This window comes from Amphiura filiformis, chromosome 20, assembly GCF_039555335.1.
Source record: "Amphiura filiformis chromosome 20, Afil_fr2py, whole genome shotgun sequence".
Lineage (NCBI taxonomy): Eukaryota > Metazoa > Echinodermata > Ophiuroidea > Amphilepidida > Amphiuridae > Amphiura > Amphiura filiformis.
In genome coordinates this window covers 2,380,350-2,407,107 of record NC_092647.1, presented here as the reverse complement: position 1 = coordinate 2,407,107, position 26,758 = coordinate 2,380,350, and the positions used below count along the sequence as shown (strand labels likewise).

The window sequence follows — 26,758 nt, the reverse complement described above, 5'->3', positions numbered from 1 at the left end:
ATCCTGCCCAAAAGTGTCTCCTTTTGACATGACACATCACAAATGTGCCCTTTTAGGATGCTCTTTTCCCTCAAAATTCTCAATGACCAGCTTATTTCCCCCTCAGAATGGTGCTCAAGGCAGGTTACGTACTGGCTCAAAAACTTATGAAGAGATTGATAAAAGATGGTATCAAATAAAGCCAAAAAAAAAAGTTGTTTGTTTGTCCTCCACCGCCCGCTCCTCAGATGAAGGCCTGACCAATTTTTTTTTTTTTCAAATTTTTTTTATTTTATAAAAATAAGTAAAATTCAATTTGTTTTTCAGATTTGAAGTATCTCTGGACTTAGCTAGAGCTAAATACTCAGATCTTTCGTTGGTGAAAATTAAAAAAAGCCCCCAAAAACATTTTGTGTCTTCAATATGCAAAGTTATAGCTTGTGTTCATGTCATAGTCTATTATTTTTAGTGACTTCAAAATACATTGGATTTGAAATCATTAAAAGACTATGATATGAACACAAATTATAACTTTAACTGCATATTAATGAAACAAAATGTTGGTTTTTTAAAGTCACCATGAATGATTGTAGCATTTAGCTCTAGCTCGATCAAAGAATGCGTCAATACAAAAAAAAAAATTAAAAAAAAAAAATCCGCACATCCTCTTTCAAAGCTGTGGAGGACAAACAAACAATTTTTTTTTTTGGGCCTAAACAATCAAAATTACCTCTGGATCCAGCTCCTCTTCCAGTTGTCTCAGCTCTTCCTCTGTCAAGGTTGCTAGGATAGCATCCTCATCGATGTCCTTGTACTTCTCGATGTCGGCCATCATGCCAAACTTCTTCCCTTCTAACTCGCCTTTCGCTGCGTCTGTCATTTTGTCTGTTTGGGTGGGTGCGTGTCAATCAAATGGAAATGATCCTAGAGAATGGGGGATCAACCTGCTACCAATGAACTAGTCAAATCTAAACAAATATGGAGAAAAACAAAAGTAAAACAAGAGTTAGTATCAAAGTCTACACCTAGAGCTAGTAGTAAATCAAAACAGTTCAAACAGCTGAGGTGTGCATCCAGTGGCCTACAAGCCAACAAAGGGGGGAAGGGATAGCTACCCCTCCTGTCTGTGAGTAGTCTGGCTCCCACTTGCCCCATTCTCCCATAGGATGCTAGCCACCCTAATAATCTGGGTTTTTATGACTTTTTGTACTTTTCCCTTGTAAAACCCATTTTTGACAATTTTCATCAAATTTCCCCCCCTTAAGGGGTACTACACCCTGGCCAATTTTGTGCCTATTTTTGCATTTTTCTCAAAAATTATAGCGCATTGGTGACAAGTAAGATATGTATATTATAGGGCAAGGACTACAATTACTGCACTGAAAATTCAACAACTCAAGGCTAGTAGTTATTGATTTATTGATCAAATGTTGGTTTTCCCTCATTTTTGACTGTAACTCCACAACTGTTGTCTGTGCTGAAATAAAATTTCCAGTGCAGTAGTTGTAGTCCTTGCCCCTATAATATACATATCTTACTTGTCACCAATGCGCTATAATTTTTGAGAAAATGCAAAAATAGGCACAAAATTGGCCAGGGGTGTAGTACGCCTTAACAGCCTGAGCCTTGATATTAGTCCTCAATAAAGTTGTCATGTTAAAAGCAAAAAGTGAACATCATGACCTACCCTCTCTGAGCTGTTCTAGATGTGCCTGTATTGGCTGGCAGCAGTCACTAAATATTTTGCGATCAGATGAGAGGGACAGTCTCAGGACCTGTGGTGATCAAAGGGTTTGTGTGTGGTTTGTACCCTAGTCCCTAGACTGGACTTGTCATATCACGAGGGCTCTGATTACGAGCTGTTTTGTCCTGGCTGCATTTTTTTACTAACTTCCACTGAAAATGCAAGGTAATATTTCTTGATTGTTTACAAACTCACACATAACAATTTTTCCATCAAAAAAACAAACCTACCTAACATGCCACTCCATGAAATCTGTACAAGCTTATCAATGTTAACTATTCCCTACACATTCAATTGTATGTCAAGCTGCAGGAATGATGACATAGCTCTAAAACGTGACCAGACCGATTATGTCAGTCAGAATGACAGCGTCACTTGACAATTTCATTATAATGGCTGCTTAGCAGGTAATCAAGGTATATTATTGTATATTGTGTGTTATTTCCTCCTGCATTCAAGGTCATCCGGGGACAAGATGAGCTCATCACTATAAGGTCATGACCTTGACAGTGGGCTGCTTCCTCCCACCTACGATAGTGACAATACCTTGAAAGGAATAGCATCACATACTAGACCTTGACCCTGAACGGCACATCTAGTTTCTATGTATGTAGGTCCTACATACATGTACTCTTCCCACACAAATTTAAAGGCATTCAGTTATCATAGCAAAAGTTGTAAAAAATTAAAATGGTTTTATCTAAATTGCCTAAAAATGAAGGATAAGTTATTAAAATTGTTATTTAAAATAGGTAGGCCTACTACTTATGAAAAATTTGGCAAAAAAAATTATGAAAACAGTACTATTGATTAAGTTGAAGCCCCATTCAGATTCATGTACATTGTAGCTCTTTTGTCTACGTATAGAGAAATTTCAGATTCATGTAAAATGTCCAATTTTATCTTTATGCATGCCTTTCAGCTTTTACCACTAGAAGGATATGTTAGCACATCTGAAAGGTACCAAAATCTAAATTTTGACCATTTTTACGATCCTCGGGATGAGCAAATCACTGAATAGGCCTTTAACATGAGTCTAGACTATGCTGGTTTTATGGCCTACATTGTAGGCTATATGGTCCATGCATATGATATATGTACATTGTATTTCATCTGAATACCTTGCATATTTACATCCCTATCTCATCCCACAATCTCATTGAGTTACACAGAATAACATATTCTGTGCATCTTTTAAAATATTTTCTTTTATTGCAATGTTGTTTTAAACATTTTAAACAAGCAAACAGGCCCGTACGCAGGATTTCATTTGGGGGGGGTGCTGATTTTGAAAAAGTGGACCTATTTTCCAAATTTTGTGAAAAGTGGACTTTCTTCCTAAAATTTGGACCTTTTTTGTCCAAAAAAGCGTAAAAACCCTGATACTTTTCCAAATTGGGGGGTGCGTTGCAAGCAAAACAGAAAAAGGGTAGACATGGGACTGGAAGAATAAAATGTTTATTTCCCAGGAAGAAAACTCCCATTTCACTCCAAGATAGCAACTTGGGAAGCAAAATTTCCCTACTGCCTGTAATTCCAGAATTTCCCTGCAAATCATACAATTTTCCAGGAATGACCTACATGGTAAAACCACAGATATTGGAATTCCAATATCTGTGGTAAAACTGACTATTCGGGTGACAAGACACAATTCATGTAGATATGGGATTGTACACCCCCTGTACTTTTAATTGGATCACAACTGCACAGAATTGGAAATTGTTTTCCTCTGCTCTGAACACGTGATATATGTAGGCCTACAGCCTACACCTATCTGTGTGGCACTAAATCAAGAGTTTAGTGTCGCCAGGGTTCACTTGATTCTGGATGATAACGCCACTGCTGCTACACTAATTGGTATTGATTTCAATAACTTGGAAATTGATACTGTAATATAAACAATGGTCATCAGGTCATAATGCCAGATGGAACCTACAAAAACACCAAGAAGTACATTGTACAATATACCAAGACCAAAGACCCCATCTTAAACTTTGATTTTCTCTTTTTCCTTTCAAATTTTATACTCTCAATAGCTATTAACACTGGAAAAATTTGGATTTTTACATATTTTACTACAGGACACAGGTACATGTGCACAAATGATTAGCTTTACAGATGTAACGTAGCGTGAATAGGTCATGACTGATCTCATCCATTCAACTGGAATACAATTAAACAAATTGTAAAAATAAACTATAAAACCACAAATCAATGGTATAAATATGACAGGTGATTCACAGAACTACAATGAAACTTAAAAAAGGCGCCAAACCACAATACACTCCTCATGTGAAAAATTCTCATACTTCCCTGTTCAGCAATTGTTTGCATTAAACGTCTGAGTTGGAAAATGTAGGCCTATATCTTTCTATTTTACTTAGTCAATCTTCAGCCCACATATAAATAAATTTTGAATTAAAAACTTATCACAAACTTCAAGAACAAAATTAGTTTGGAAGGTTTACACAAAATGTAAATTTTGTACCGGTACATTATACTGTATTATTTGGTACAATAGATACAATGTACATGTGAATCTAAAGGTCCCGGGTTCGAATCTGAGTGGGTCCACTTGAGCTTGGCTGTCTCTTTGTGTTCTTGAGCAAGGCACTTGTTTAGTGCTTTGGAGGGCACTTTAACTTAGCTGTCGGTCCTGTGTACATGTATTTTCTAAGTGAGCACGTTAAAGAACATCACATGCTATTCGAAAAGAGCAGCCCTGGGATAAGGCCAAAAAAAAAATATTGTTGTGTTGCCCTCAAGTGGGAAAATGGGAAATTTGGGTCGGACGGTCGGATTTTTTTTTATTTTTTTTTATAATTTTTTTTAAACCTTCAGTTTTTAAAATTCCCCTCAAATATTAAATAATGCTTCTTCAATTAAGGGACATTTGTCAATTTTGACTTCTGGATTCCTGTTAGACATCAATTAAAGACTAGTCTTTCAATAAAATATTAATTTTAAGTGAAAAAACATTGAGTTTTTGAACAAATCTGTAAAAATCATCATTCAAAAAAAAAAAAAAAAAAATGCGACCCTGATTTTTCAGGATTTAGGGTCGGACGGTTGAGGGCAACACAACAACTTTTTTTTTTGGCCTAATCCCGGTACTGTTGACTGTACAAGTTTCAAAAATACACTCATCTACATGTACTCTAGGTTCCAGAGTAAAAAATAAGTACAGCTTGTCTGTACGCAGTGCGATAATACTCATACATGAGGGAGGCACTAATATGGAAGAAGAAGAAGACCCTCACACAAGTTTCTATCCATCCCCTCTTCAAGTCTGTTTACACCACAAAGACTAACTGAAAGATAGAAAACTGACTTACAGACAAAGTTTGCAACAATCATGTCTGCTTTTGGTTTCAACTTCCCCATTGATTAAGTAATCATTTTAAGCATTTGTTAAGTACGGTATGTGACTGTTTCCTCATGTAGGTCATCCATCTTCAAACCAAGCATAGAGAAGACCCTACAGGTGGTACGGGTATGTGCGGCGCTCAAGGGTCCCTTTTTCAGGCTCTCCGGCAGTTCCTTAAGCCCCACATTTGGATCTGCTCCAGTTCTTTGAGCCTCAAACTCTGACAATTGTAGCTCTTTAAGCTCAAATTTGGAAATAATTTAGAAATTTGTAGCTCAACAGCCTATAATTTGGCCCTAATTTCAGTTCTTCAAGCCCCTATTTTGCCCGAAAATCAGTTCTTAGTTCCCAAAGTTTGAGTGCCCCCCCGGGAATAATACCCGCAGCTTGGCAACTAGATTTACTATAATGTGTCTTGTATACAAAGTCCTATCATGTGTCCATTATGCAAGCATCCTAAGTTTACTCAACTAAGGACTACATTTCAACTTTGTACACCTTCTTACAGAGGAAATGGCCTAGAATAGAAATGATCCAAGAATGTCTTCACATAGAGTATCCTATATCCAAACATCACTGTGTAAGTGACCCCATCATGCAAACACTCAAACTCAATTGACATACACATGTAAGTCTTACTCATTGAATGCGACTGTATTCACCTCTTTATTTTGTGTATGGTACCTATTTACATATGACCTTAAAAGGTGCGCCTAGCCTAATTTCTGCACTGTCTTTGTGATCAATTTCCCCTGAAGTTAAACACCCACATTTTACTAAAGTAGGAAATAAGCTTAAACAGCCTCATTTCTTATGTCACAGTTCATAACATTCATTCACCAATCATGACTCAAGAGATGACCTCAAAGTTGTAAGAACTATGAAGTTTTGTACCCATATTTACCGCACCATAGCAACGGTCATTCTACAAATGCACAAACTTAGTTTTTGTCAGTTTTGCCAGCAAAAGGCAAATCCAGCAGTGGTGAGGCCGGGGGGGGGGGGGACTCAGTACAAATGACCATACGGGGACGTGCCGCAAACATGGGTAGCATTTTCAGCCTTCTGGTATATCAATGACCCCATTTTCAAAGCCTATTTTGGTATATGAATGGGTCCTTTTTTCAAAATTTTCTCAATTTTTTTCGGAAAACAGCCCAATTTTTCCTTAATCTAGCCAAAATTTTCCCAAGTCAAAACTAAGACAATTTTGGGTAATTTCGGCCGAAAATTTTGAATTTTGGTATATCAATGGGTCCAAATTTCTTGAAAAATTGGTATATTTATGGGTCTACTTCCAAAATCTCAGCTGCACGTCCCTACCAAAACCAAACTTGAGTACTCCCCGGGTGAGGCATAGCAGAAAGTATGCAACAGAAAGTATCTTATAATTAAATTGATACAAAATAGCCTTGTTTGAGTAGTGTGACCATGACCTTTTCTAAAGAATTGCTTTATTTTTCCTATTCCCAACACAATAATACTCATGGATAGCCACTTAGGCCAGGAATCAAGACAAATAATGCTTATAATCAATTATCAATCAAGGAAAACTAAAAGTAATATGATGAGTCATAATCTAAAGCACGTCTACATTTTATTTTATCAACCATCAACTCCATCAATGTTGATCAAAAGTTAAAAACTGACAAGACGATGACTTGAAGAAACTTCATTTTAACAACATTGTCATTACTGTGCATTTTTCTTGATTTTATTGAGTTTAAAACCAAAATTATATGAACATTGTTTTGTGCAAATGTATGAAAGAATATCATGAAACTCTTGACTTTTACAACCAAAGAAGTTAAAACTTAAATGTATACACAATACCGTACCATACGTAATGTGTAAACAAAAACAACTTGTAAACAGACAAACAGCAAATAAACACTCCTCTCGATTCGATTAGCTTTAAATAATTCTTGATTTCATGCGACTCATGCAGCATTATATTAAAAGGCAATCAGTCAGAACAAAACTTCCAACCACTATTGTGTACCAAGATCAGTCTAGACTCAAAATATTATTACTGAATCACAGATATATACAAATTCATAGAGGGTCTAGAGCTGTGATCAAAATTAAATTTATTTCTGCTTCTCTTTGGGTCACTTTCCCAGTCAAAAAACTCCGAACTGAAATAAGAACTATTTTCATTTTCAAATTTTTACTGTATATTTGCCAGTTCCCATGGTAACCAAATTAGCTCCATTGACACTACCACCATTCACAACAAAGCAGTCAGCTGTACATAATTGAACAAATGATTTTTGAACAATGGTCCATACTATATTTTGCATTATACTCAATGCTTTGTCAGACCATAAAATTGTTGATGTTGTAAGCTTTCTGTAACTTCCCACACACATTAGGCTAATGAAACTTGATGTTGAGTTTAGCGTCCCATTTTTTTCAGCTCGTAATGAGGCAACTATTTCATTATTCATTATTCATTATTTTCCAGATTTCATTATATTCATAATAAACGGCCTTTTTCTCAATGCAATGCTTATTATGCGCTTCTGTTCATTCTATTTGGGTATCTTGGGTCCCAATATAATGTCAGTAACACACATTAACATTCATAAAAATATATCTTGCTTTTTGTTTTTCCAAACTTTAAATCAAGTCTCCGATTTCCACTGACCTCTCCGTATACATTTGAGGATGGGGAAAATGGGGGGTGACTCATTTATATAATAATAACAAAATCATGCAGAACATTATGAAATAATTATTATCGTCACCAATTTGTTAAAAATATACATGTCTTTCAATAGTATCTTCTAGTTGAATTATTTACAACATAAATCCATCTGGTGAACATAGGCGTAGATCCGGGGGATGGGGGGATAAATCCCCAATATTCTGCTAGGGGATGGTCCATACAATCACCCCCCCAATGTTGAAGCTGTGAGTTTCTGACTAAATTAACCTCATATTTGGCCATTTTAACCTAAAAAAACCTTTGTTACATTTTTTACCATATTTCACCAATTTAGCTTCAATATGCCCAAAAATTTTGCGCTAAGAAAATTTTCCAACCCCCCCATGTCAAAAAGAAATCTATGCCACTGCTGGTGAAAACATTTGGTCAGGTTCGGTTCAAATTTAGTCTACCCTGGTATATCCCAAAGGTATAATTGAAATAATTGGATAGAGCAAGGGTCAAATATTGGTATATTTTCAATGCTCAAATATTTAGATGAATTCTTCTAATAGTTTTTGAAGGCTTAAAATACAAAAGAAAGGGGTTTCAAAATTTTCAGAACAAATTTTCTTGCTGGTTTAGTAGCAATTTGCACAATAATGAATTATTTTCAGATTTTACATCTCAAACGCGGCACAAAATTCATAACGCGGGCGGCGGACGCTAAACTCAGAATCAAGTTTCAAGTGCCTTATCAAAGTTTTACATTTAGCTCAGGTCTGTGCTGCTCTTTAGTGGCATGGATGGAATAAGACTGCACATTTATTTTGCATGTTTTCAAAAACTGGAAAATAAAAATAATATCCTGGAAAACTTGACTATTTTCACTAACATTTTTCAATAAACAATACTTACAAAATGACGACATCACAATATAGAATACTTTGGTTATCAAAATTTCACCCCCCCCGAGAATTATTCTACCTCAAGTGATTCAAGCAAATCTGTTAATTTACAGATGTTCACAAAAATTCTGATCCTGCTTTATATCCATCCTCCTGAGGCTCCTGAATCTGGAATAGTAATCACTTATCAACTGGGTAAAACAAACAATGGTGCGATATGTGTAGGCCTACAGTATAATACGGAGTATTTAAGGCGGTACTACACCCCCTGATAAATTTTGTGATTAATTTTGCATTTTTCTCAAAAAATAACTACACGCTGGTAACAACGCTGGAAATTTCAGTGATTCAAGACAAGTGGTTCATTATATATGATAAGAAATAAGGTGCATTCTAGCGGTACCTCTTTTCTTATCATAAATAGCGTACCGCTTGTCTTGCGTCACTGAAATCCAGTGTAATAACTGGATTCCTTGCCCGTATAATATGTATGACTTTTGTTACCAGTGTGTTATTATTTTTTCAAGAAAATGCAAAAATAGTCACAAATTTATCAAGGGGTGTAGTACCACCTTAATGCAATTTGAGCAATGTTGAATATCATGAAATTTGAGTAACAATCAGAAATTAAACTGCCAAAAATCGGTGAAAACATGTTGCATGCTGGCAAGATGATGAAAATTAGGCCAAAATAAATAATGTGATATATCGTGACGTCCCACTCCCTGCCCTCACCAATTTTTGGAGATTTTCAAATATTTTTCCTATTTGCTCCCTTACTTTGTTTCTAAAATTGTCGTTATCATTTGTACGAATATGCTGGAATTGTGCTTCATCAAACTCAAAGCAATGTTCAGTAAGCAGACATTTAAATCCCTCCACTATACATGTACATTGTATACATTTGTACAAACAGACTTCAATGGAAATAGCTAGTGGAATCGGCCAATTATTTTGTCTTTGTAGGTCAACAGAGCAAAGTTTGACGTATTAATTATTATCATTTATAATTTAAAAATTATGATGTCCTCCCATAGACATTATAGAACTGCATGTTAAATGGCCAAAATAACCAGTGGGGTTTCTTTTACTTTACCTTGTTATTTCAACTTAAAATGGACAGCAACCCTTCCCATCAGTTATTACTAATATTATTTCATCATTTTGAATAAAGAATAACAAAATTAAAATTTGACAGAAATCGTACATTAAGGCTTTAATAAGCAGCCAACTACCGTACTTAAAGTAAAACTTACTGATATTTGACAGTTTGGATAAACAGAACCGTTTTGACAGGTCTTGTATTGTCATCCTTGCCGAATACTCAATAGGAAAGTAAACAGGGTGTACCAACAGGGGTACGTACACCCACTAGCTTCCTCATGTGCCGTGTACAACCATTCCTGTTCGCTTCACCTGAAGCGTTGGGCAGTATCGCTACAGATATAGTATACCGGTACTTGTCTTGACAATGACAATCATGTCAATGAGTGACGTTGCAGTCATCATATCAGTGAGTGACTGCACCGAGTGACAGCTTTATTATTTAAAGCTGCCTTATTAAACATTGTATAATTTCATAAATCTTCTAAATTTCTACTAGTACTGTAGTACGCACAGCACTTCATCATGTGGTACATGTGGTTAACAATAATATTTTACTATATCTGGTGCATATTTCTATACATTGACTGTGTACTAAATTACAATTTTTAGCTCGTGTGTTCTAAATCTAATTTCTATTATTTGTATTGGGAATACCGGTACAGCAATGCATTCTTGTATGCAGCTATGCAGGACATGTTGAGACGTCTACTCCAGCTGATGTGGGGCACAGGAGCAGAATCGTTTTATAAACGATCTGTTTTCGTAAACAATAAAATCATCACAACTATACTCACATCTACTATTCTGTCAACCTTATCAGCAGGTTTATATCCTTAAAAAGAGCTAAATCTAGCCAAAACCACACCAAACACGACCCGAGTCATTCAATGGTACTACACGAAAACACAGCGACAACGCCTCAGCATCTATTCGACAGCTGCCGTCAAGTGATTCCCGTCGGATTATTTCAAGGCATGTAGTACACGGTTAACGGCGCCGCATCAGTGAAAGCCAGCGGAACCAGAGATAATTAATTGCAATCTCTTTTACTAGCATGTTAACGAGCGCTAGTGTTGGTGTGGTTAGGTATGGGAATACAAGCATAGGATGAGTAGTCGGTGTGTCATTTTTGAAGGTCAAATTCAGGTTGAAGGTAAACTTTTACCTGCCCTGGTATTTCATGGTCACATTTATTGAATTTATTTGAATTAATCATAAATATTAAATTAAAATGATTAAATGCCGGATGAGAATGAGAAGACAATTTTCTTTCTTTCTTTCTTTCGTTCTTTCGTTCTAACTTTCTTTCTTTCTTTCTTTCATTCTAACTTTCCCTGGTATTTCATGGTCACATTTATTGAATTTATTTGAATTAATCATAAATATTAAATTAAAATGATTAAATGCCGTATGAGAATGAGAAGACAATTTTCTTTCTTTTTCTTTCTTTCTTTCTTTCTTTCTTTCTTTCTTTCTTTCTTTCTTTCTTTCTTTCTTTCGTTCGTTCTAACTTTCTTTCTTTCTTTCTTTCTTTCATTCTAACTTTCTTTCTTTCTTTCTTTCTTTCTTTCTTTCTTTCTTTCATTCATTCTAACTTTCTTTCTTTCTTTCTTTCTTTCTTTCATTCATTCTAACTTTCTTTCTTTCTTTCTTTCTTTCTTTCTTTCTTTCTTTCTTTCTTTCTTTCTTTCTTTCTTTCTTTCTTTCTTTCTTTCTTTCTTTCGTTCTTTCGTTCTAACTTTCTTTCTTTCTTTCATTCTAACTTTCTTTCTTTCTTTCTTTTTTTCTTTTAATTAGTACTGCAAAAGATTGAAATTGAAAAAGAGCGAAATTTATGTCGGTATGTATGATTCTTAAAGCCATATATATAGGCCCCCCCCCCTAATTGTACAATCTTCTATATGAAATTGGTTAATTTTTTTTCAACCTGATTTTTTGGCATATTTGTAACACTTACGCCTTTACAGCTTACATCTAAATGGAATCAAACAAAATCGTTGTGTTTGTAGGTCAACAGAGCAACTTGGATATAAAATCATAATTATGACTTTAACTTCCACCAGCACCATATATCTCTTCCATGTTAATCAGCAAACATTTAAAATAGCCAATGGGATTTCTTATTATTTCAGTTTAATGGACAGAGACCATGGAGGCTATTCCTGGTAGGTATTACTTATAGTTTTTATTATTTCAGCATTTTTGGTAAAGAATAACAAAATTAAAATAGTAGAAATCGTATATTATGGCTTTAATTGGTGTTCGAAAAACATGCAAAATATAGAGTTTGGGCATTTTTCAATCCATTTCAAGTTAGGTTGAACAAACGATCAGAATGGAGGAAAGAAAAAAAGCAGGGTACACCAACTAGATGTGGGGAAAAGCTTTGTTGACCTTACCTGGTTCAGATGTTGTTTCATCTGGCAAACAAGATCAATGTTCTTTATTTCCATAAAAGTAGTTCTGTATTATTTTGGAATTTTGCTTGAAAAAGACTCTTTTTTTAATCAAACCTATGATTTTTTTTTTAATTTTCTAGTCTGTATTTTACGACGTCAATTTGATATACCTTGTCCCATTTCTTTCATTTTTTTTTTCATTAAAAAAATTAATACGTGATCATTAATTTTTCATACACACGTATAGCAATTATTAGCAATTATTTATGGATTTGTTTAGATAATTTTGAGGCGCTGCATGCTTTTTCTGCATGAATATGCCAAAGAATATAAGTATATGCAACTATATAAAACTTAAAATCATTTAATTGGTTACTTACAACTGAATTGTGTACTTTGACACAATTTGTAGCAAACTAAAGAGTGGTTCCCATTTGATTTTTTTTTTTAATTTCTATTAAGCTGAATTTTGTGGTGAAAGTAGACAAATTTTGAAACATTCGAAAAATGTCAAGTTGGGTTAACTTATTTTGAATTGCCACAACTTAAATTGGTTGAGTTGCAACAGCGTATTATATCCGCTATACCCGGGCTGTATAGATGATGAATCAACTATATAAAAGTGTCCTGAACTATTGAATTGTAAACTAAATTCTTCACAAATAAGTTTGAAAATCAGGAAAGTAAATAATTAAATTGGCAAAATCAGAAACGTTAAGACAGCAGCAGATAGGTGTATCCCATCATGCTCTGCAGTACCACAGTAGAATTGCACATGCCATAGAAAGTGTACACAAAATCCATCACTTCAACTTTCAATTACTCGCTTATATTAGGGGAGTTAAGATGATCTCCAAAGTATTGTGAAACTATCCATTATAGCTCTTATGTTTTGTATGTATTTGCTATGGAGTAAGCAGATGCATGATGGGATACTCCCTTCAGCTGTGGATTAGATGAGTTGCAGGGAAATCAGAAGTTAATGAAGTTATGCCAACAAAATTCCTGTAATAAACCAGACTTTTTCCCGGGACTTTTTACGCTTTTTTGACATGTTTTAATACAAAAATGAAATCTAATAAATATATAAATAAATAATTAATAAATAAATATATAAATAAATAATTAATAAATAAATAAATAAATAAATAAATAAATAAATAAATAAATAAATAAATAAATAAATAAATAAATAAATAAATAAATAAATAAATAAATAAATAAATTATTAGTAAAACATCACTTTTATGTTCTGTGTGTTTATTTCATTTAAGTTGTGCTATAAAACGAGCAAAAAAGTAATTTCTTCATTTCTATGAGTGCAGCGGAGTGTAACATAGAGGGCTCAAACATTTTTTGTCATACACTCAGATACACTCTTTAGGGACGCACCATTAGATTCTCAGGGGGGGGGGGCATGGGAGTTTGGGTCAGGCAGAATTGTTTTTTTAGCCGCCAAAGGCGGCGATTTTTTTTTTCCGCTTCCGAAGGCAGAAGGCGAAGTATTTATTTTTCAATTTTAATGTATTATATGTATATACCTTTAAGTTGGGTTGGGAAAATTTTTTTTTTACTCATCAGTGAGGCAAATTTTTTTTTTTTTTTCGTCTCACTAGTGGGCAAAGTTGTTTTTTTTTGTCTCACTAGTGGCGAAGTTTTTTTTTCTTCAAAAAACTCCCATGCCCCCCTTGAAATCTATTGGTGCGCCCCTTAGACAAGGTTCAACTTAGAACCTTTTTTGTCCTGTATGTAGAACCCTAAGCAGTGATTAGACAGTTTTTAGACAGTTTTTAGACAGTTTTATTAAGATCTCTTTCGATCCCAGCAGGGTATATGAGATACAACATTAAAGGGGCATTTCGTGATCCACAGCCTCATCCCCCACTTTTCTCAAAAAAAAGTTGAGATTTTTATATCACTGGAATACTCTGGCTACATAATGTTTATGTACAAAATATTTCTTGCAGATTAATTCGTTTAGCAAAGATATCGCGAAATTTGAATTTCGTTCTGGTGCACCAGAACGAAATTACAACGTATTGTCTATGGAGCAGTGTAATACACATAATCATGCACAACTCGCAAACGCAAAATCGGAATCAACTGAAATTTTGGGAATATGCTTTTTTCGTGCATATGTACTGAAAAATGTCATAAAAAGTGGATGCTAGGATCACGAAATACTCCTTTAACATATTGAACAATATACAAGACAGCTCAGTAGTACTGAAAGAACTAAAAAGTTCTATAAAGAACCTTAAAGATTTAAATAGGCATAGAGACATTCTAGTTTATTCATCACAAAGTCAAGAAAAGTAAAAAGGAGTGTTAACACTTTTGGTATAATAAAATCATTTTCTTGCCTTCTTGGATAAAGAACCTTTTTTTCTGTTCTACTTAGAACCTTTTTAGGGTTCTTTCTTAAAGATTCCTGAAAGGTTCTTCAAGCTTAAGGTTCTACATAGAACTTTTTCTTGGCTACATAACTTTTTTTGGTTCTACAAAGAACCCAGTTGAAAGCCAATGCGGTTCTATCATTTACTCCGTGAATACGGAGGTGCTCCTATTCTTTAGGAGGAATTTTCAATCAAAACCAAAAACAAAATGGCAGCCTCCATTTACTCGAAAGTTTCCAGTGTTTTTAGGCCTGGTTTGTTTTCAAATAAGGTAGCAATAGTTACGGGAGGAGGCACTGGTATTGGTAAAGCAATAACGCAAGAACTTCTATATCTAGGTATGTTATCAGAGAGATATTTTACCATATATTATGCAAAACAAACAGTCTTGCAACGCCCCTTATTATACTGCCGAATTCGGAAGGCTATCATTCAGGATAGTCTACTATACTAGTAGTACTATTCAAGTATTTCGATCTCGGTTGAAGATGTAATGGGTGAACCGATCTTACATTGAGGCATACCATCAAATTTCTAAAGTAATACTTTGGGCAAAAAAGTTATAATTGTCTTTGCACTATCATTGACTATTTTCTAATTTTTAGGTATGCCAGGTGAATTCAAATTTGCCATCAAACTGCATCATTTTATATATCAAATTAAAGCCCTTGAGTAAAGAAAGCCAACACTGAAAACCTTTTTGTCATAGCACTTTCCGTAGCAAAGTTACATCTTGTCAAAGATTGACTTTCATCAAAAAGATTCTCCTAGCAAAATTCCCCAAAACAGCACGGGGGTGTTTCTAGATCTTAGTCTCATGACGATAGCACCTTTTTTTAATGGAACTGCTATCAAAATCTCTCTGAAATTCCATGTGCGAGTCTCTCATCACCAAAAAAATCATATATATTTGGGTCAAGTGAAGTATAGACAACATATTTATGAAGGTTTCCTTCTTAAAAAGCTTCTTTTTAATTTCAATGTAAATTTGTATTGCTGGTTTAGGCCATTTTGACTGACTAACAAATGTGTTAACCGAGGTTTCCCTGTGATACCTATAATTAATTTTGAGGTACAAATCATGTTATTAAAATTTGTTATTTTAGGGCGCTTGTACGAAAGGTTAAAAGGTTGATAAAGATGACCTGCATTGAGAGTCAGTCAAGTGTGGTGGAGGACAAACAAACTATTATCATCCTCTGTGAAACTTTGGCACGATATTCAAACCCATAGGAATGTGATATTTCATTTTCACATGCTCCAATATCATTGATGTTGTTGTGCCTCCAGGGTAGACTGCTGCCCTCAGTCGTCAACCGTCTGGATTGATGACTGAGAAAACTACATGGAAAAAAAGTGATGGATTTTGCAACAGGATTCCTGCCCTGTGCATAGAACATGCGCAGTTGTGTCCAAATTGACCTTTTGACGGAGTTTGTTGTTTTTAGAAGTTCAGAGCGTGATCTTGTCACAGCGGCGCGGTACAGCTATGGCGCACAACCAAAGTCGCATTGAATAGTTTTCAAAAGTCCGTCATGATATGGACTGGAAGATAATCAGTTGTCACTACGAAGCATACACAGTACATGCGAAGTGTAGACGGCTGATTGGAATTAGTCTAGCTCCAGGGCTAGTGACCCGTGGCGTACATGAAAGCTCCCTATAATATCAGGACGAAAACTATGCGGACATTTTAACTTATTGCCTCAGCCATGTTTGACCTACTCACACAGCAACACACAGAGCACGTATAGGGACCCCAAAAACTTCACCCGATTTAACACACGCTATATCGTATATCTTCAGCTCCACATTCAGATTTTTCCTTAACTCTTCAGCTTCTCCAAACTAGGCGTCTTTTAAATTTTTATAAGGAATTACAAGATGCAATATTACTATTTTACTAACTCATCTTCCAACTTATAAAGAATATCAATAACAGATCATGTGTGCAATTTCAACCAATAAAAATCAATACATTGTGTAGATGTATGCAAAATTACCATATTTAGGCGTCTATCATATGCCGGAAACCATCATGCTCGATTACTGAAAATCATGCCTGACGTAATCAGTAGTGCATTGTCTGTAGTACTTGCTGCGTGACCGATTGGTTGTGGCATTGTGTGCTGATTGGATAAACGCCGTACCTACTAAATATTCATATCGAGCTATCTATGAGTCATGCATGGTTGTAAATGTCCGCTGCACAGTGTTAAGTTAATGTAATGTTTTTTCATTCTTTTTACCTTCACCTTGACCGGGGCACTTCAATATGAAATGGATATAGGTGTAGGGCTGGCACTTTCGTTGTAAGGAGCATACAGTGAGAGCAAAATGCAAAAAATATGGAGTCATTGGGTGAGAGCATGATTATCGGCATTTTGTGAGAGCAAAATGTAAAAAATATGGGGTCATTGGGTGAGAACATGACTTTTTTTAATTTGACTTTATTGCCAGTTAGGTCTAAAGGTTTAAGATTTAGCTCCGTTCATTTGGCAAAACAGAATACTACCGTACTAATTAAATCCAAAAAAAAAATTAATGCTATATTTTCTGGAGTCAGGAGTAGTCCTGTCCAGCATGTTGATTCATTTACTTAACAACTATTTATCTGTTAATAATTTCTTCAATGAATACTTTTCAGGATGCAAAGTAGTGGTTGCCTCACGCAAGTTTGACCGATTATCTAAGGCCGCCAATGAGATGAAAAGTTCACTGCCCAAAGATACTACAGCAGACATCAAAGCAATCCAGTGCAATATTAGGAAGGAAGAGGAGGTATGTGTATTATGATGTTCATTGTTGTTGATGATGAGCAGGAGGGTATCGACTGCAGATGACAAGTTTCAATTTTTATTTTTATTCAAAATTTCTGGAATTGTACATTTGCATGACCATGTTTGGAATCAGCATGAAAAATGCATTAAAATGAGTACAAACAAGCCTAGTATTGGTTCAGAGGCTCAAGAGATAGCTTTTAATATTTTAAGAAATTTCAAAATTTGAGATTTTTTTATGTTGAAGGCTATGGCTAGCATGCAGAGCATTAAGTTTGCATAGCCAGTGATGTGTTACTTCCTTGTAGAGTGTGATTGGATGGCAGGAATGTACTGATGAAGAACATTTCAGATGCAGGTTGCTGCTGGTCAAAGACAGCCCTCGAATTATGGATAAGGGGCACGGCAACTTTTTTAGGGCAAGTTGATAATTGCCTCGGAATTTCATTGAAAAGCCAAGGCAGCATGGCAATTTGTAATATTTCAAAACAAAAGGGCATCATGACAACTTAAAAATTTGAGAAGGGCACCAAGGCAATTTCTCAAAGTTGCGATGCAAATATTTGTCAACGTGTCAACAAGTTCAAGATGGTGATAACAAATTGCAGTTAGAGAGATTGCCGGGCTAGTTGCTTCAAATTAAAAATACAATATTTATTCCATTTTAAAAAGTACTTGTACTACTCGTTAATGATTTTATAATGAAGGGGCGGGGCAGGGGCACCGATGGCAACTTTGTCAGAGGGCACAGCAAGTGACTGCCGTAGGCAAAGGACAATTTTTGAGGGCAGTACAGCAGTGGGGAGGGGACCGACGGCATATGGTTGAAGGCCGGTTAAAGGCTGGTCAAAGATCTCTGATGACTTACAAGGTTTGGTTGTGGAATCCAATATTTTACTGTGCCAGGGGTTGAATACTAGGGCAATGGTTAGTGTTAGGGTAGTAAGGATACGGTAAGACATAAAACATGTTTATGTATTCTGATAGTATTCTGATAATAATTCTGATTTTTTTTCAGGTGAAGTCATTAATGAAATCCACGGTTGAAGAATTTGGCCGTATTGACTACCTTGTGAACAATGGAGGCGGACAGTTTCCTAGTCCTTTTGCTAATATTTCATTGAAAGGCTGGAATGCAGTTATAGAGACCAACTTGACTGGAACATTCCTCTGTTGTAGGGAAGGTAAGGGAACAAACCAAAATTTGATGATGTTCCCAAACTGACCATCAGTAAAGATGCTTCTTTTAAAAATAATGAAGGGGTAAAGGATGTCCTTGAAATGCACTGGAAACAATGACATGACTTGTAAAGATATTCGGTACAAAATGGGCTATTCCAGTTGAAATCCATACACCCCCTATGGAAGACATGACCTTAATCTCCCTGACAGGGAGTGTGAATTTCAAACTGGGTTACCTGAATGGGTGACTCCATTTGAAATTCACACTCCCTGAGTATGTGTGAGACTGACGTCATGCCTTCCATAGGAAGTATGGATTTCAAAGATTATAGTAGTTCATGCTGATTCCTTTTGAATTTACCATTGTTGAAATTACCAATTTGTAACTATCTTTTATTTTTGCAGCTCATCAGAATTGGATGGGAGAACATGGTGGTTCAATTGTGAATATCATAGTAGATTTGTGGAATGGATTCCCTATGATGGGGTAAGTAGTCAAAATAGGACATATGTACAGTCAGTCTACTCTGAAGTACAAAGTACCGACGCGAACACACACATTGTGCCGATTTTGAAGGAACGCATACTTCAGCAGAGATGCAGCACTGCACACTGTTTACGCGTGGACAAACTGTAGATACTTTGTGTAAGGGATGAGTTACTACAACTACCAGTTGACCAGCAATTGGGTTTTGATTCTGAAGCCATCCCTAAAGCCATGATTTTTACGTGTTACAAAATTTAAATTCCGTGTTACAAATTGGATGATTCCGTGATTTTCCGTGTTACATTATAAAGCACTGAAAAGTGAATACAAGCATGTTTTAAAAGTGTAATTTGTCTTATATAATTATATAATTATATGTACCGTTTTACTGTAGTCTCCCCGAGTTGCATCGTAGGCCTAGAATTAATGCTAGAATGGATTGTTTAATCGTTGATTACTGCTAAATTATCACTTTTCTTTGTTTTCTTTTGAAAATCAACTCGAAAGTTAGACATTTTGCACAGTTTTTCACTATTTTGTGGCATTTTCAAATTTCTGTGAGCAAACCCTGAATTCCGTGAATTTTTCTGTTTTTCCGTATCACGGAGAAATCATGACGTTAGCCATCCCTAATACTAGGAACAGATCACTATTCTGAAGGACAGGTTATTCCAAAGGTTTATTACTCTGAAGGGCCATTACTTCAAACAAAGGCTTGTTTACTCCAAAGGGTCATTACTCCGCACGCTCTCCAGAACATCGCAAAGCAGTAAGGGCTCATATTGAAATTCCCTTACACAGGAAGGTGTGCACCATCCTGCAGCTTTCCTGTGCTAGCCTTCTTTTGTTAAAATCCTGGGCAGGGTGTATCACTGATGCATATAATCCATCCGCTTTATGACCGAAGCTTTCCTGAGGCGGCGCTTAGTGAGGGGAATCCTGCCTTCTTTCTGTGTGAAAACGTGGTAGGGTATTTCAATATGAGCCCTAAATTTCAGCTCTATAGATAAAATGCTAGAGGTACATGATTTTTGGTTCCCATGCCTGACTTTCCCACTTGGATTTCCCATATCAGTACATAATAACGCATAGAACTATGCTGTTATTCTCCTTTTTTTTGATTTCTCTGATAGCCACACAGCTGCAGCACGAGCAGGTATAGAGAATTTCACAAGAACTTGTGCACAGGAGTGGGCACAACATGGCATCAGGATCAACTGTGTAGCACCGGTAAGATATCAAGTTGTAACATGGAATGCTATCAAGCAAAATGCTGAAGGTTTTTAAGAGCCCCAAGGTTCAAACTCACACACAAGGTCAGGTGACCAAAATTCACTGAACTTCATTATAACCAAAATTACTTAGTGGTATTTGTGCAGTTTTTTTCGCGTACTCCACATGTAATTGTTTCAAGTATTGGGGCGCCATTATATATCCTTGGCCCCGGGCGCCACAACCCCTAGCTACGCCACTGAGGCACATCTTCAAATCAGCATTTGCTCAAAGCGGTGACATGCACAGAGGGGGACACATGCCCTGGGTGCCACCTTGATGGGGTGCCCTCCCCCATTTGCAAAAGTATAAAAAAAGTCCCTAAAAGATGATCTATGCTAAAAGTCAGGTTTTTATGCCTTTTTGGTCAAAAAAGTCCAAATTGTGGGAAGGTCTACTTTTCACAAAATTGGCTCCCCTTAGCAAAAAAGGTCCACTTTTTCAAAATCCACCCCCCCCCAAAAAAATCCTGCATACGGCCTTCCAAACAGTAACTAGAATTTATAAGAATTTCAATATTGTAGAAATGTAAGGCCGTATGACTAATACATGTGTTCTATTTTTTCACATTTGCAGGGTACAGTATGGTCTGAAACGGCAGCAGCAAACTATGCGGATCCGTCCATCTTTGAGGGAGCTATTCCAGCAGTTCCTGCCAAGAGATTAGGCAAAGTAGAAGAGGTAATTAGGAATTCACAAACATTACAAATAATGTCTCAAAGCTGACACATGTAGTAGTTTTGTGATGCACCTTTGTCCCTTAGAAATTGGCCATTTAAATTTTTTTTTCAATTTTTCTTTTTTTTTTAAATTTTGGTAACAGTAATGTTTAAAAGCATTTATTGGATGAATTGTAATTTTAAATTAGTGAAAATATTTCATTGTGTGTTTAAAAATGTAAGTTTTGAAAGATGCGAGCATATCAATTTTATCAAGCTTATTTTGACTGAATTTGAGTCAAGGGGAAAATGCATTTCACATTGATTTTAATCTTCGTAAGCTCGTCGCAAGTCTCTCCGACTAGTAAAAACAAAAGATTGACCATCATTATATTTTACAACTGGCAGTGCCGGATTTACCATAGGGCCAGATGGGCCCGGGCCCAGGGCCCCCAAAATTGCCCTGTGCAGTGTGATGCTTCTATTTTAGCCGAAAAAACACCATGTTTTGGGCCAAAAAAGGGTACGGTACAAAAATTGCAACGCATTGGCCTGTTTTATAGCAAAATGGTCAAAATTGAATTTTTCGCGCACCTCGCGGACAAATGTCCTAGTAGAATCTAAACTTTTGGCCACTTGAGTGCACATGCCTTCCTCACGGTGCGTTTGGGGCCTCCAAATGTTGGCCTGGCCCAGGGCCCCCAAAAAGATAAATCGGGCCCTTACAACTGGACCTCGGAAGTCAACCATGTCTAGGGCTTGCATTCTCTCTATGAAATATCATGCTAGAGTTTCTAGACAGAACATTGAAGAAAAGGGGTACTCGATCTATCACATCTGTCACAATTAGTCTTGAGATTTTGGAAGTGGACCCATAAATATACCAATTTTTCAAGAAATTTGGACCCATTGATATACCAAAAGTCGAAATTTTCGGCCGAATTTAACCAAAATTGTCTTAGTTTTTACAAATTTTCCCAAAATTTCGGGAAAATTTTGGCTAGATTAAGGAAAAATTGGGCTGTTTTCCGAAAAATTTGAGAAAATTTTGAAAAAAGGACCCATTCATATACCAAAATAGGCTTTGAAAAGGGGGTCATTGATATACCAGAAGGCTGAAAATGCTACCCATGTTTGCGGCACGCCCCGTATGGTCATTTTACCCCCGTGCATTGCTGCGGCAGTGGTTCCTAAACTGTGTATTACAATCCTCTTCCAAAAGGGGTTGTTGGACTTTCCAGAGTTTGTTTTTAAAATACATTTTCATGCATTATAGTGCAGGTTACCATCGTATTGCTCATGTAGCCCCATTTTGACCCATTTTAGCATTAAAATTGCAAATTGTTTCGGCGGTTCGTGCTCATTTGTCCCAATAATGTCATTCCGGGAGCCGGGCAGCAGGACGAATTGGAAATTGTGTCCCCTTTGGAAATTTTGCCTGGTATGCCGCTTCAGAAAGTTTCAGCAAGTAACAGCATTTGAAGAGTTTCATCGCAAAACGCATTAAATCCATTTGAGAAAAGACCAAAAACTTGCGCACCTGTTTATTGTTGGATATATTGCGAGTTGGCGATTTTTAAAATAATTTTTACATAATCACACCATCTCTCAACAATTGTTTGGCAGTGTTATCTTAAGGGAAGGGGTATGAATGTTTGGACAGTATTTATTGTGGGACATTAGAGCACATCAGACATATCGAATTGCATTCTGAATACGAAGAATGGCCTTCTGATATCAAATAAGTTTGATTTTTTGAAATTCGCAATGTAATACACATTTTATGGCAAATCATTAACAATTGATATTTTTGATATTTAACAGTACTCGAAGTAAACTTTATCAATCTGATGATTTCTACCTAAAGTGTATGTAGGTGGGATGAAAAGCCGACGATCAATTGAAATTTTGAGAAAAAAATCCATATCTTTAATATGAAAAGTCAAAATTTTCAATTGATCGTCGGCTTTTCCTCCCAGCTACATACACTTCAAGACTATATCATTAAATTTATCAAATTTACTTCGAGGACAGTTATATCTCCAAAATGTGAAAAATATCAAATTTTAATAATTTGTCATAAAATTTGTATTATATCGTGAATTTCATAAAATGAAAATTATTTGATATCAGAAAGACATTCTTCGTATTCAGAATGCAATTCGATATGTCTGATGTGCTCTAATGTCCCACAATAAATACTGTCCAAACGCTCATACCCCACCCCTTAATTTTAATATATTTGGCACTTATCGTGGTTGGCGATGAAACTCTTCATTTGTATTATGCTGTGGATAGTACTATATTTTTCTTATGAAATTTGGGTTACATGAAAAAAAAAGTATGTATGGGAAGCTCTGCATGATTGCAAAGCTTTGATACCTTTGGTTAGAATTATATATTTATTTTTAAAATTATTGTAATCATTTTTTTTTCAAATTTCAGATTTCAGCAGCTGTATGTTATCTACTCTCACCAGGAGCAGCCTATGTCACAGGAGACACAATAAAAGTTGATGGTGGCTCTGGGTTACAAGGATTTAGCGGTAAATTTGTTCTTCCAGGTAAGACACGCAACTACTCCCCATTCCAGAAAAATGCAGAACTAATTCTTTTGGATTAAAAAATATTATCCTGTTTTGCCAAATGAAACATAGCTAATTCCTAATCCTTTAGTTAGACCTAAATGGCAATAAAAGTCAAATTTTAATATTTTTGCAATTTGAGGGAAAATGGTCCAAAAACGTACAATTTTGCATGTTTTCTTACAACTCTCAAATAAAAATGGGCTATTTCAGAAATTAATGGTGGCACCCCCCCTTAAAGAAGAAATGTAAGTTTGTACCATAAATTTTTAGGAATTCCTATTTTGACAATTAAATGATTTAAAAAATTGGGAATTCCCAGTGTCCCTAAAGAAGACAGGCAAATTTTTGCCAAAATATTTGGGAATTCCCAAGAGTAAAATAAAAAGGTGTCTTTTTCTTGGGGATTCCCATGTCTTCTTTAGGGTTGTGAAAATAATGACCTTTTCTTGGAGGGGGGAATTCCCAGAGCAAAAAATGGCAGCTATTGCATTCTACTGCACTTACGATAGTGTTGCACTCTGCCGACAAATTATTTTTTATCTTTAAATGCTGGAAAGGTAACTTGGGGGCAAAATTTGATGAAAATGGTCAAAACTGCCTATAAACTTTTCAAATCTGACGGCCAGCATCGCGTAAGAAGGGGGAGGGCCAAGATTTTCCACAGGGTGTGGTAGCTGTACCCCTTGACCCTGGCTACGCCACTGAGCAGATTTGACTTAACATGTGATGAGACCAATACCAGAACTGAGTTAACTGAAAAAGTGGGAAAATATATATATCGATGTCCAAGTCCCACTGATGTGTTACCTAGGTTTGTTTTTAATTGACCTTTGACCCTAAACGCCCTTGTTAGTTTTTGGTGAGGGGGAGGTAAAGAAGGAAGGAAGAAAGAAAGAAGAGAAAACTTTTTTTCTCTGGTTTGGTTTTGAACCACCAACCTCTTGGCTGCTAGAGATGTGCACAGGCCTACCTTGCCACGGGGTGTAGCTTGCCCGGCTAAGCTTTCCGTCGCCATATGACTGTTCGCATGATGATGCAATCTCATCACATCACATTCTGTTTACCCCAACATTTTTTTAGAAAAGTAGGCGGATAAGGCTGTGGATCATGAAATGCTCCTCTAATATTGATAGAAATTTATGAAATAATAATTACATAGTGTCTGTCACTGTTTCCTTTATCCCAGATCACGACAACATGCCACCATATACATGGGAAGAAGACATCAAGAAGAGGAAAGAAGAGGAGGAGGATGCCCACACAAGAACAGGACCACAATCTAAATTATAAGTTATTCATGGGGCTTAAAACAGGGCTGTACCTCAACTTGCTTTTATTATCCAGGAAAGTTGTTCCTCAACTATCAGTTGTTTCCACAGAATTAAAGTAGGAGAACCAGGATTCAACCACTGTCTGGACACAGGCATGGAGCAAAGCAAAAATTGGGGGTATTTGTTCCCTCTAAATGCGCTTGAGGCAATCGTTGTCATGCAAGCGTGAAATGGATGATGGGCGCATTTGAGAGATGCACTTGATGCGACACCAAGACGCTTCAGATGACATGAAGAATTGTTTTTGTTCCTCTCCGCTCATTGTCTTCAAGGACCCGAATACCGCCAAGTTTTGCCCCATAGCTGACAGCACGATTGTATGTGGCGGTATAGGGAGTCTGGGTTATCCTTCTCTAATTCTTTGGTTGTTTCTCAACTTTCCTGCACTGTCTAATCAGGTCGGTAGTACCTAAAAAAAATGAACAGCCCAACTGCTGAAATAACCATTCTTTAACACTCTTAATTTGTGGTTCCTGATCATGTTATATGAGACATAACAATTTCTTGGCTGCCGCACATAGCTGCTCCATATGTGATTATAATACTACTCAAATCAATTGGATACTTGATTGACAGCCGGACTGAATGTATCATGTAAATGAATCTTGATTGGTTGTAGCATGTTGAGGAGTAAGAAGGCCGTATCTGCATAAATAGCTGCCTTATACACATTTAACAATTTCTGCATTCTATATTGTACACATGTACAAAATATGGCACCTGGCAGCTATCTATTGCAGATAGGACCATGCACTAATCCCTTGAATGTTAACAAAAATATTTAGGAATGGGAATAAAGGTTTATCATACCACAAAGGGAAACATCAAAGAATACCGCTAACCGGATATATTTTCGCATCTAGGCAGTGAGTGCATACTTATGCTTTATATCTAGTCAGAGAGAGCGTATTGTGCAAGTACGGTACGCGTATACGGCGAGGTATGCATTCAAAGGCAATTCGAGTAAACCGGGCGTGTAAAATGCACGCGATATGTAATACATGGAAGAGTCATCTAATTTTTGTAATGTTTTTCCTATTTTGCAACAATGAAAATTCATAATTTTTTTTTTTCAATAGTTAGAATGACTTCATGGTATGATAAATTCATTATTGGGTTCAGCGTCGGTATGGTACGGGAAATTATTGTGTGCTCAGTGTCATACTGGGTAAAGCCTTCGGCTTCACACAATATAACACCTTGTGCACGATAATTTCCTGTACCATACTGCCGCTTCACCTAATAACTAATAATTTTTTCGCCTTTGTTGTGTATTGTCTCATTACACAGTGATACCATTATTTAGGTGCCTTTGTTAATTTTGCTAAAATTGTGTAAAATCTGCCGTTTTGGGGCCTAAGATTGATTGATTTTGCCTGAAATAGTTTAGAAAATATGTTTACAAAAAATCTTCAAATTCCTGTCAGATTTTGGTGATATTTTATGGTAATTTTAGCCTCATGAAAAAACAAAAACAAAAAAACCCAATTACATTTTTTACATCAGTATTAATTGATGTAAAAAATGTAATTCATGCAATTTAACTGCTAATGACCAAGAAACTGTCAAAATGCTGCAAATAAAAAGTGGTAATTTATACTATGTCTGTAAATACATGTAATATTGATCTTCACAGATATTATAATGTTATGTTTATTTTAAATATTGTATTTTTTTTTTCATGCAGTACTTTACTTAATATTTTTCTTGCCCCCCTCCCCCACTGTTGAGGAAAAAAGCCCAAAATTAGGTAAATTTCTACTTTTTGCAGCAATTTTGCACAAAATTTGTCGATTTTGCCCCCCTAAAATTCACTTTGCCCCCTCCCCCCCGAAAAACAACCCTGGTGCCGCCACTGAATCAATTGAATACTACCTGGGATGGGCGGAAGAAAAGACCAACTCCATCAA

At 36.1% G+C, this 26,758-nt stretch overlaps 2 protein-coding genes across 2 annotated transcripts in view; one reads left to right on the top strand and one right to left on the bottom strand.

Annotated features, from left to right (window-relative positions):
• The window catches only part of LOC140142726 (tropomodulin-2-like), a 56,159-nt gene extending 45,448 nt beyond the window's left edge, over positions 1–10,711 (bottom strand). The window contains 2 exon segments of the mRNA XM_072164722.1: positions 710–947; positions 10,550–10,711. Of these exon segments, the coding sequence (XP_072020823.1) occupies positions 710–859 (150 nt within the window). The 5' untranslated portion in view covers positions 860–947; positions 10,550–10,711.
• Positions 10,712–14,728: 4,017 nt separating this feature from the next.
• On the top strand, positions 14,729–26,480 carry LOC140143075 (peroxisomal trans-2-enoyl-CoA reductase-like). The gene is made up of 8 exons (XM_072165123.1): positions 14,729–14,888; positions 17,198–17,331; positions 18,349–18,514; positions 18,918–18,999; positions 20,133–20,229; positions 20,848–20,952; positions 23,376–23,493; positions 24,704–26,480. Exons 1-8 carry the CDS (start codon positions 14,759–14,761, stop codon positions 24,805–24,807), a joined length of 936 nt encoding a protein of 311 aa, XP_072021224.1. The 5' UTR covers positions 14,729–14,758; the 3' UTR covers positions 24,808–26,480.
• The last annotated feature ends 278 nt before the right edge of the window (positions 26,481–26,758 follow it).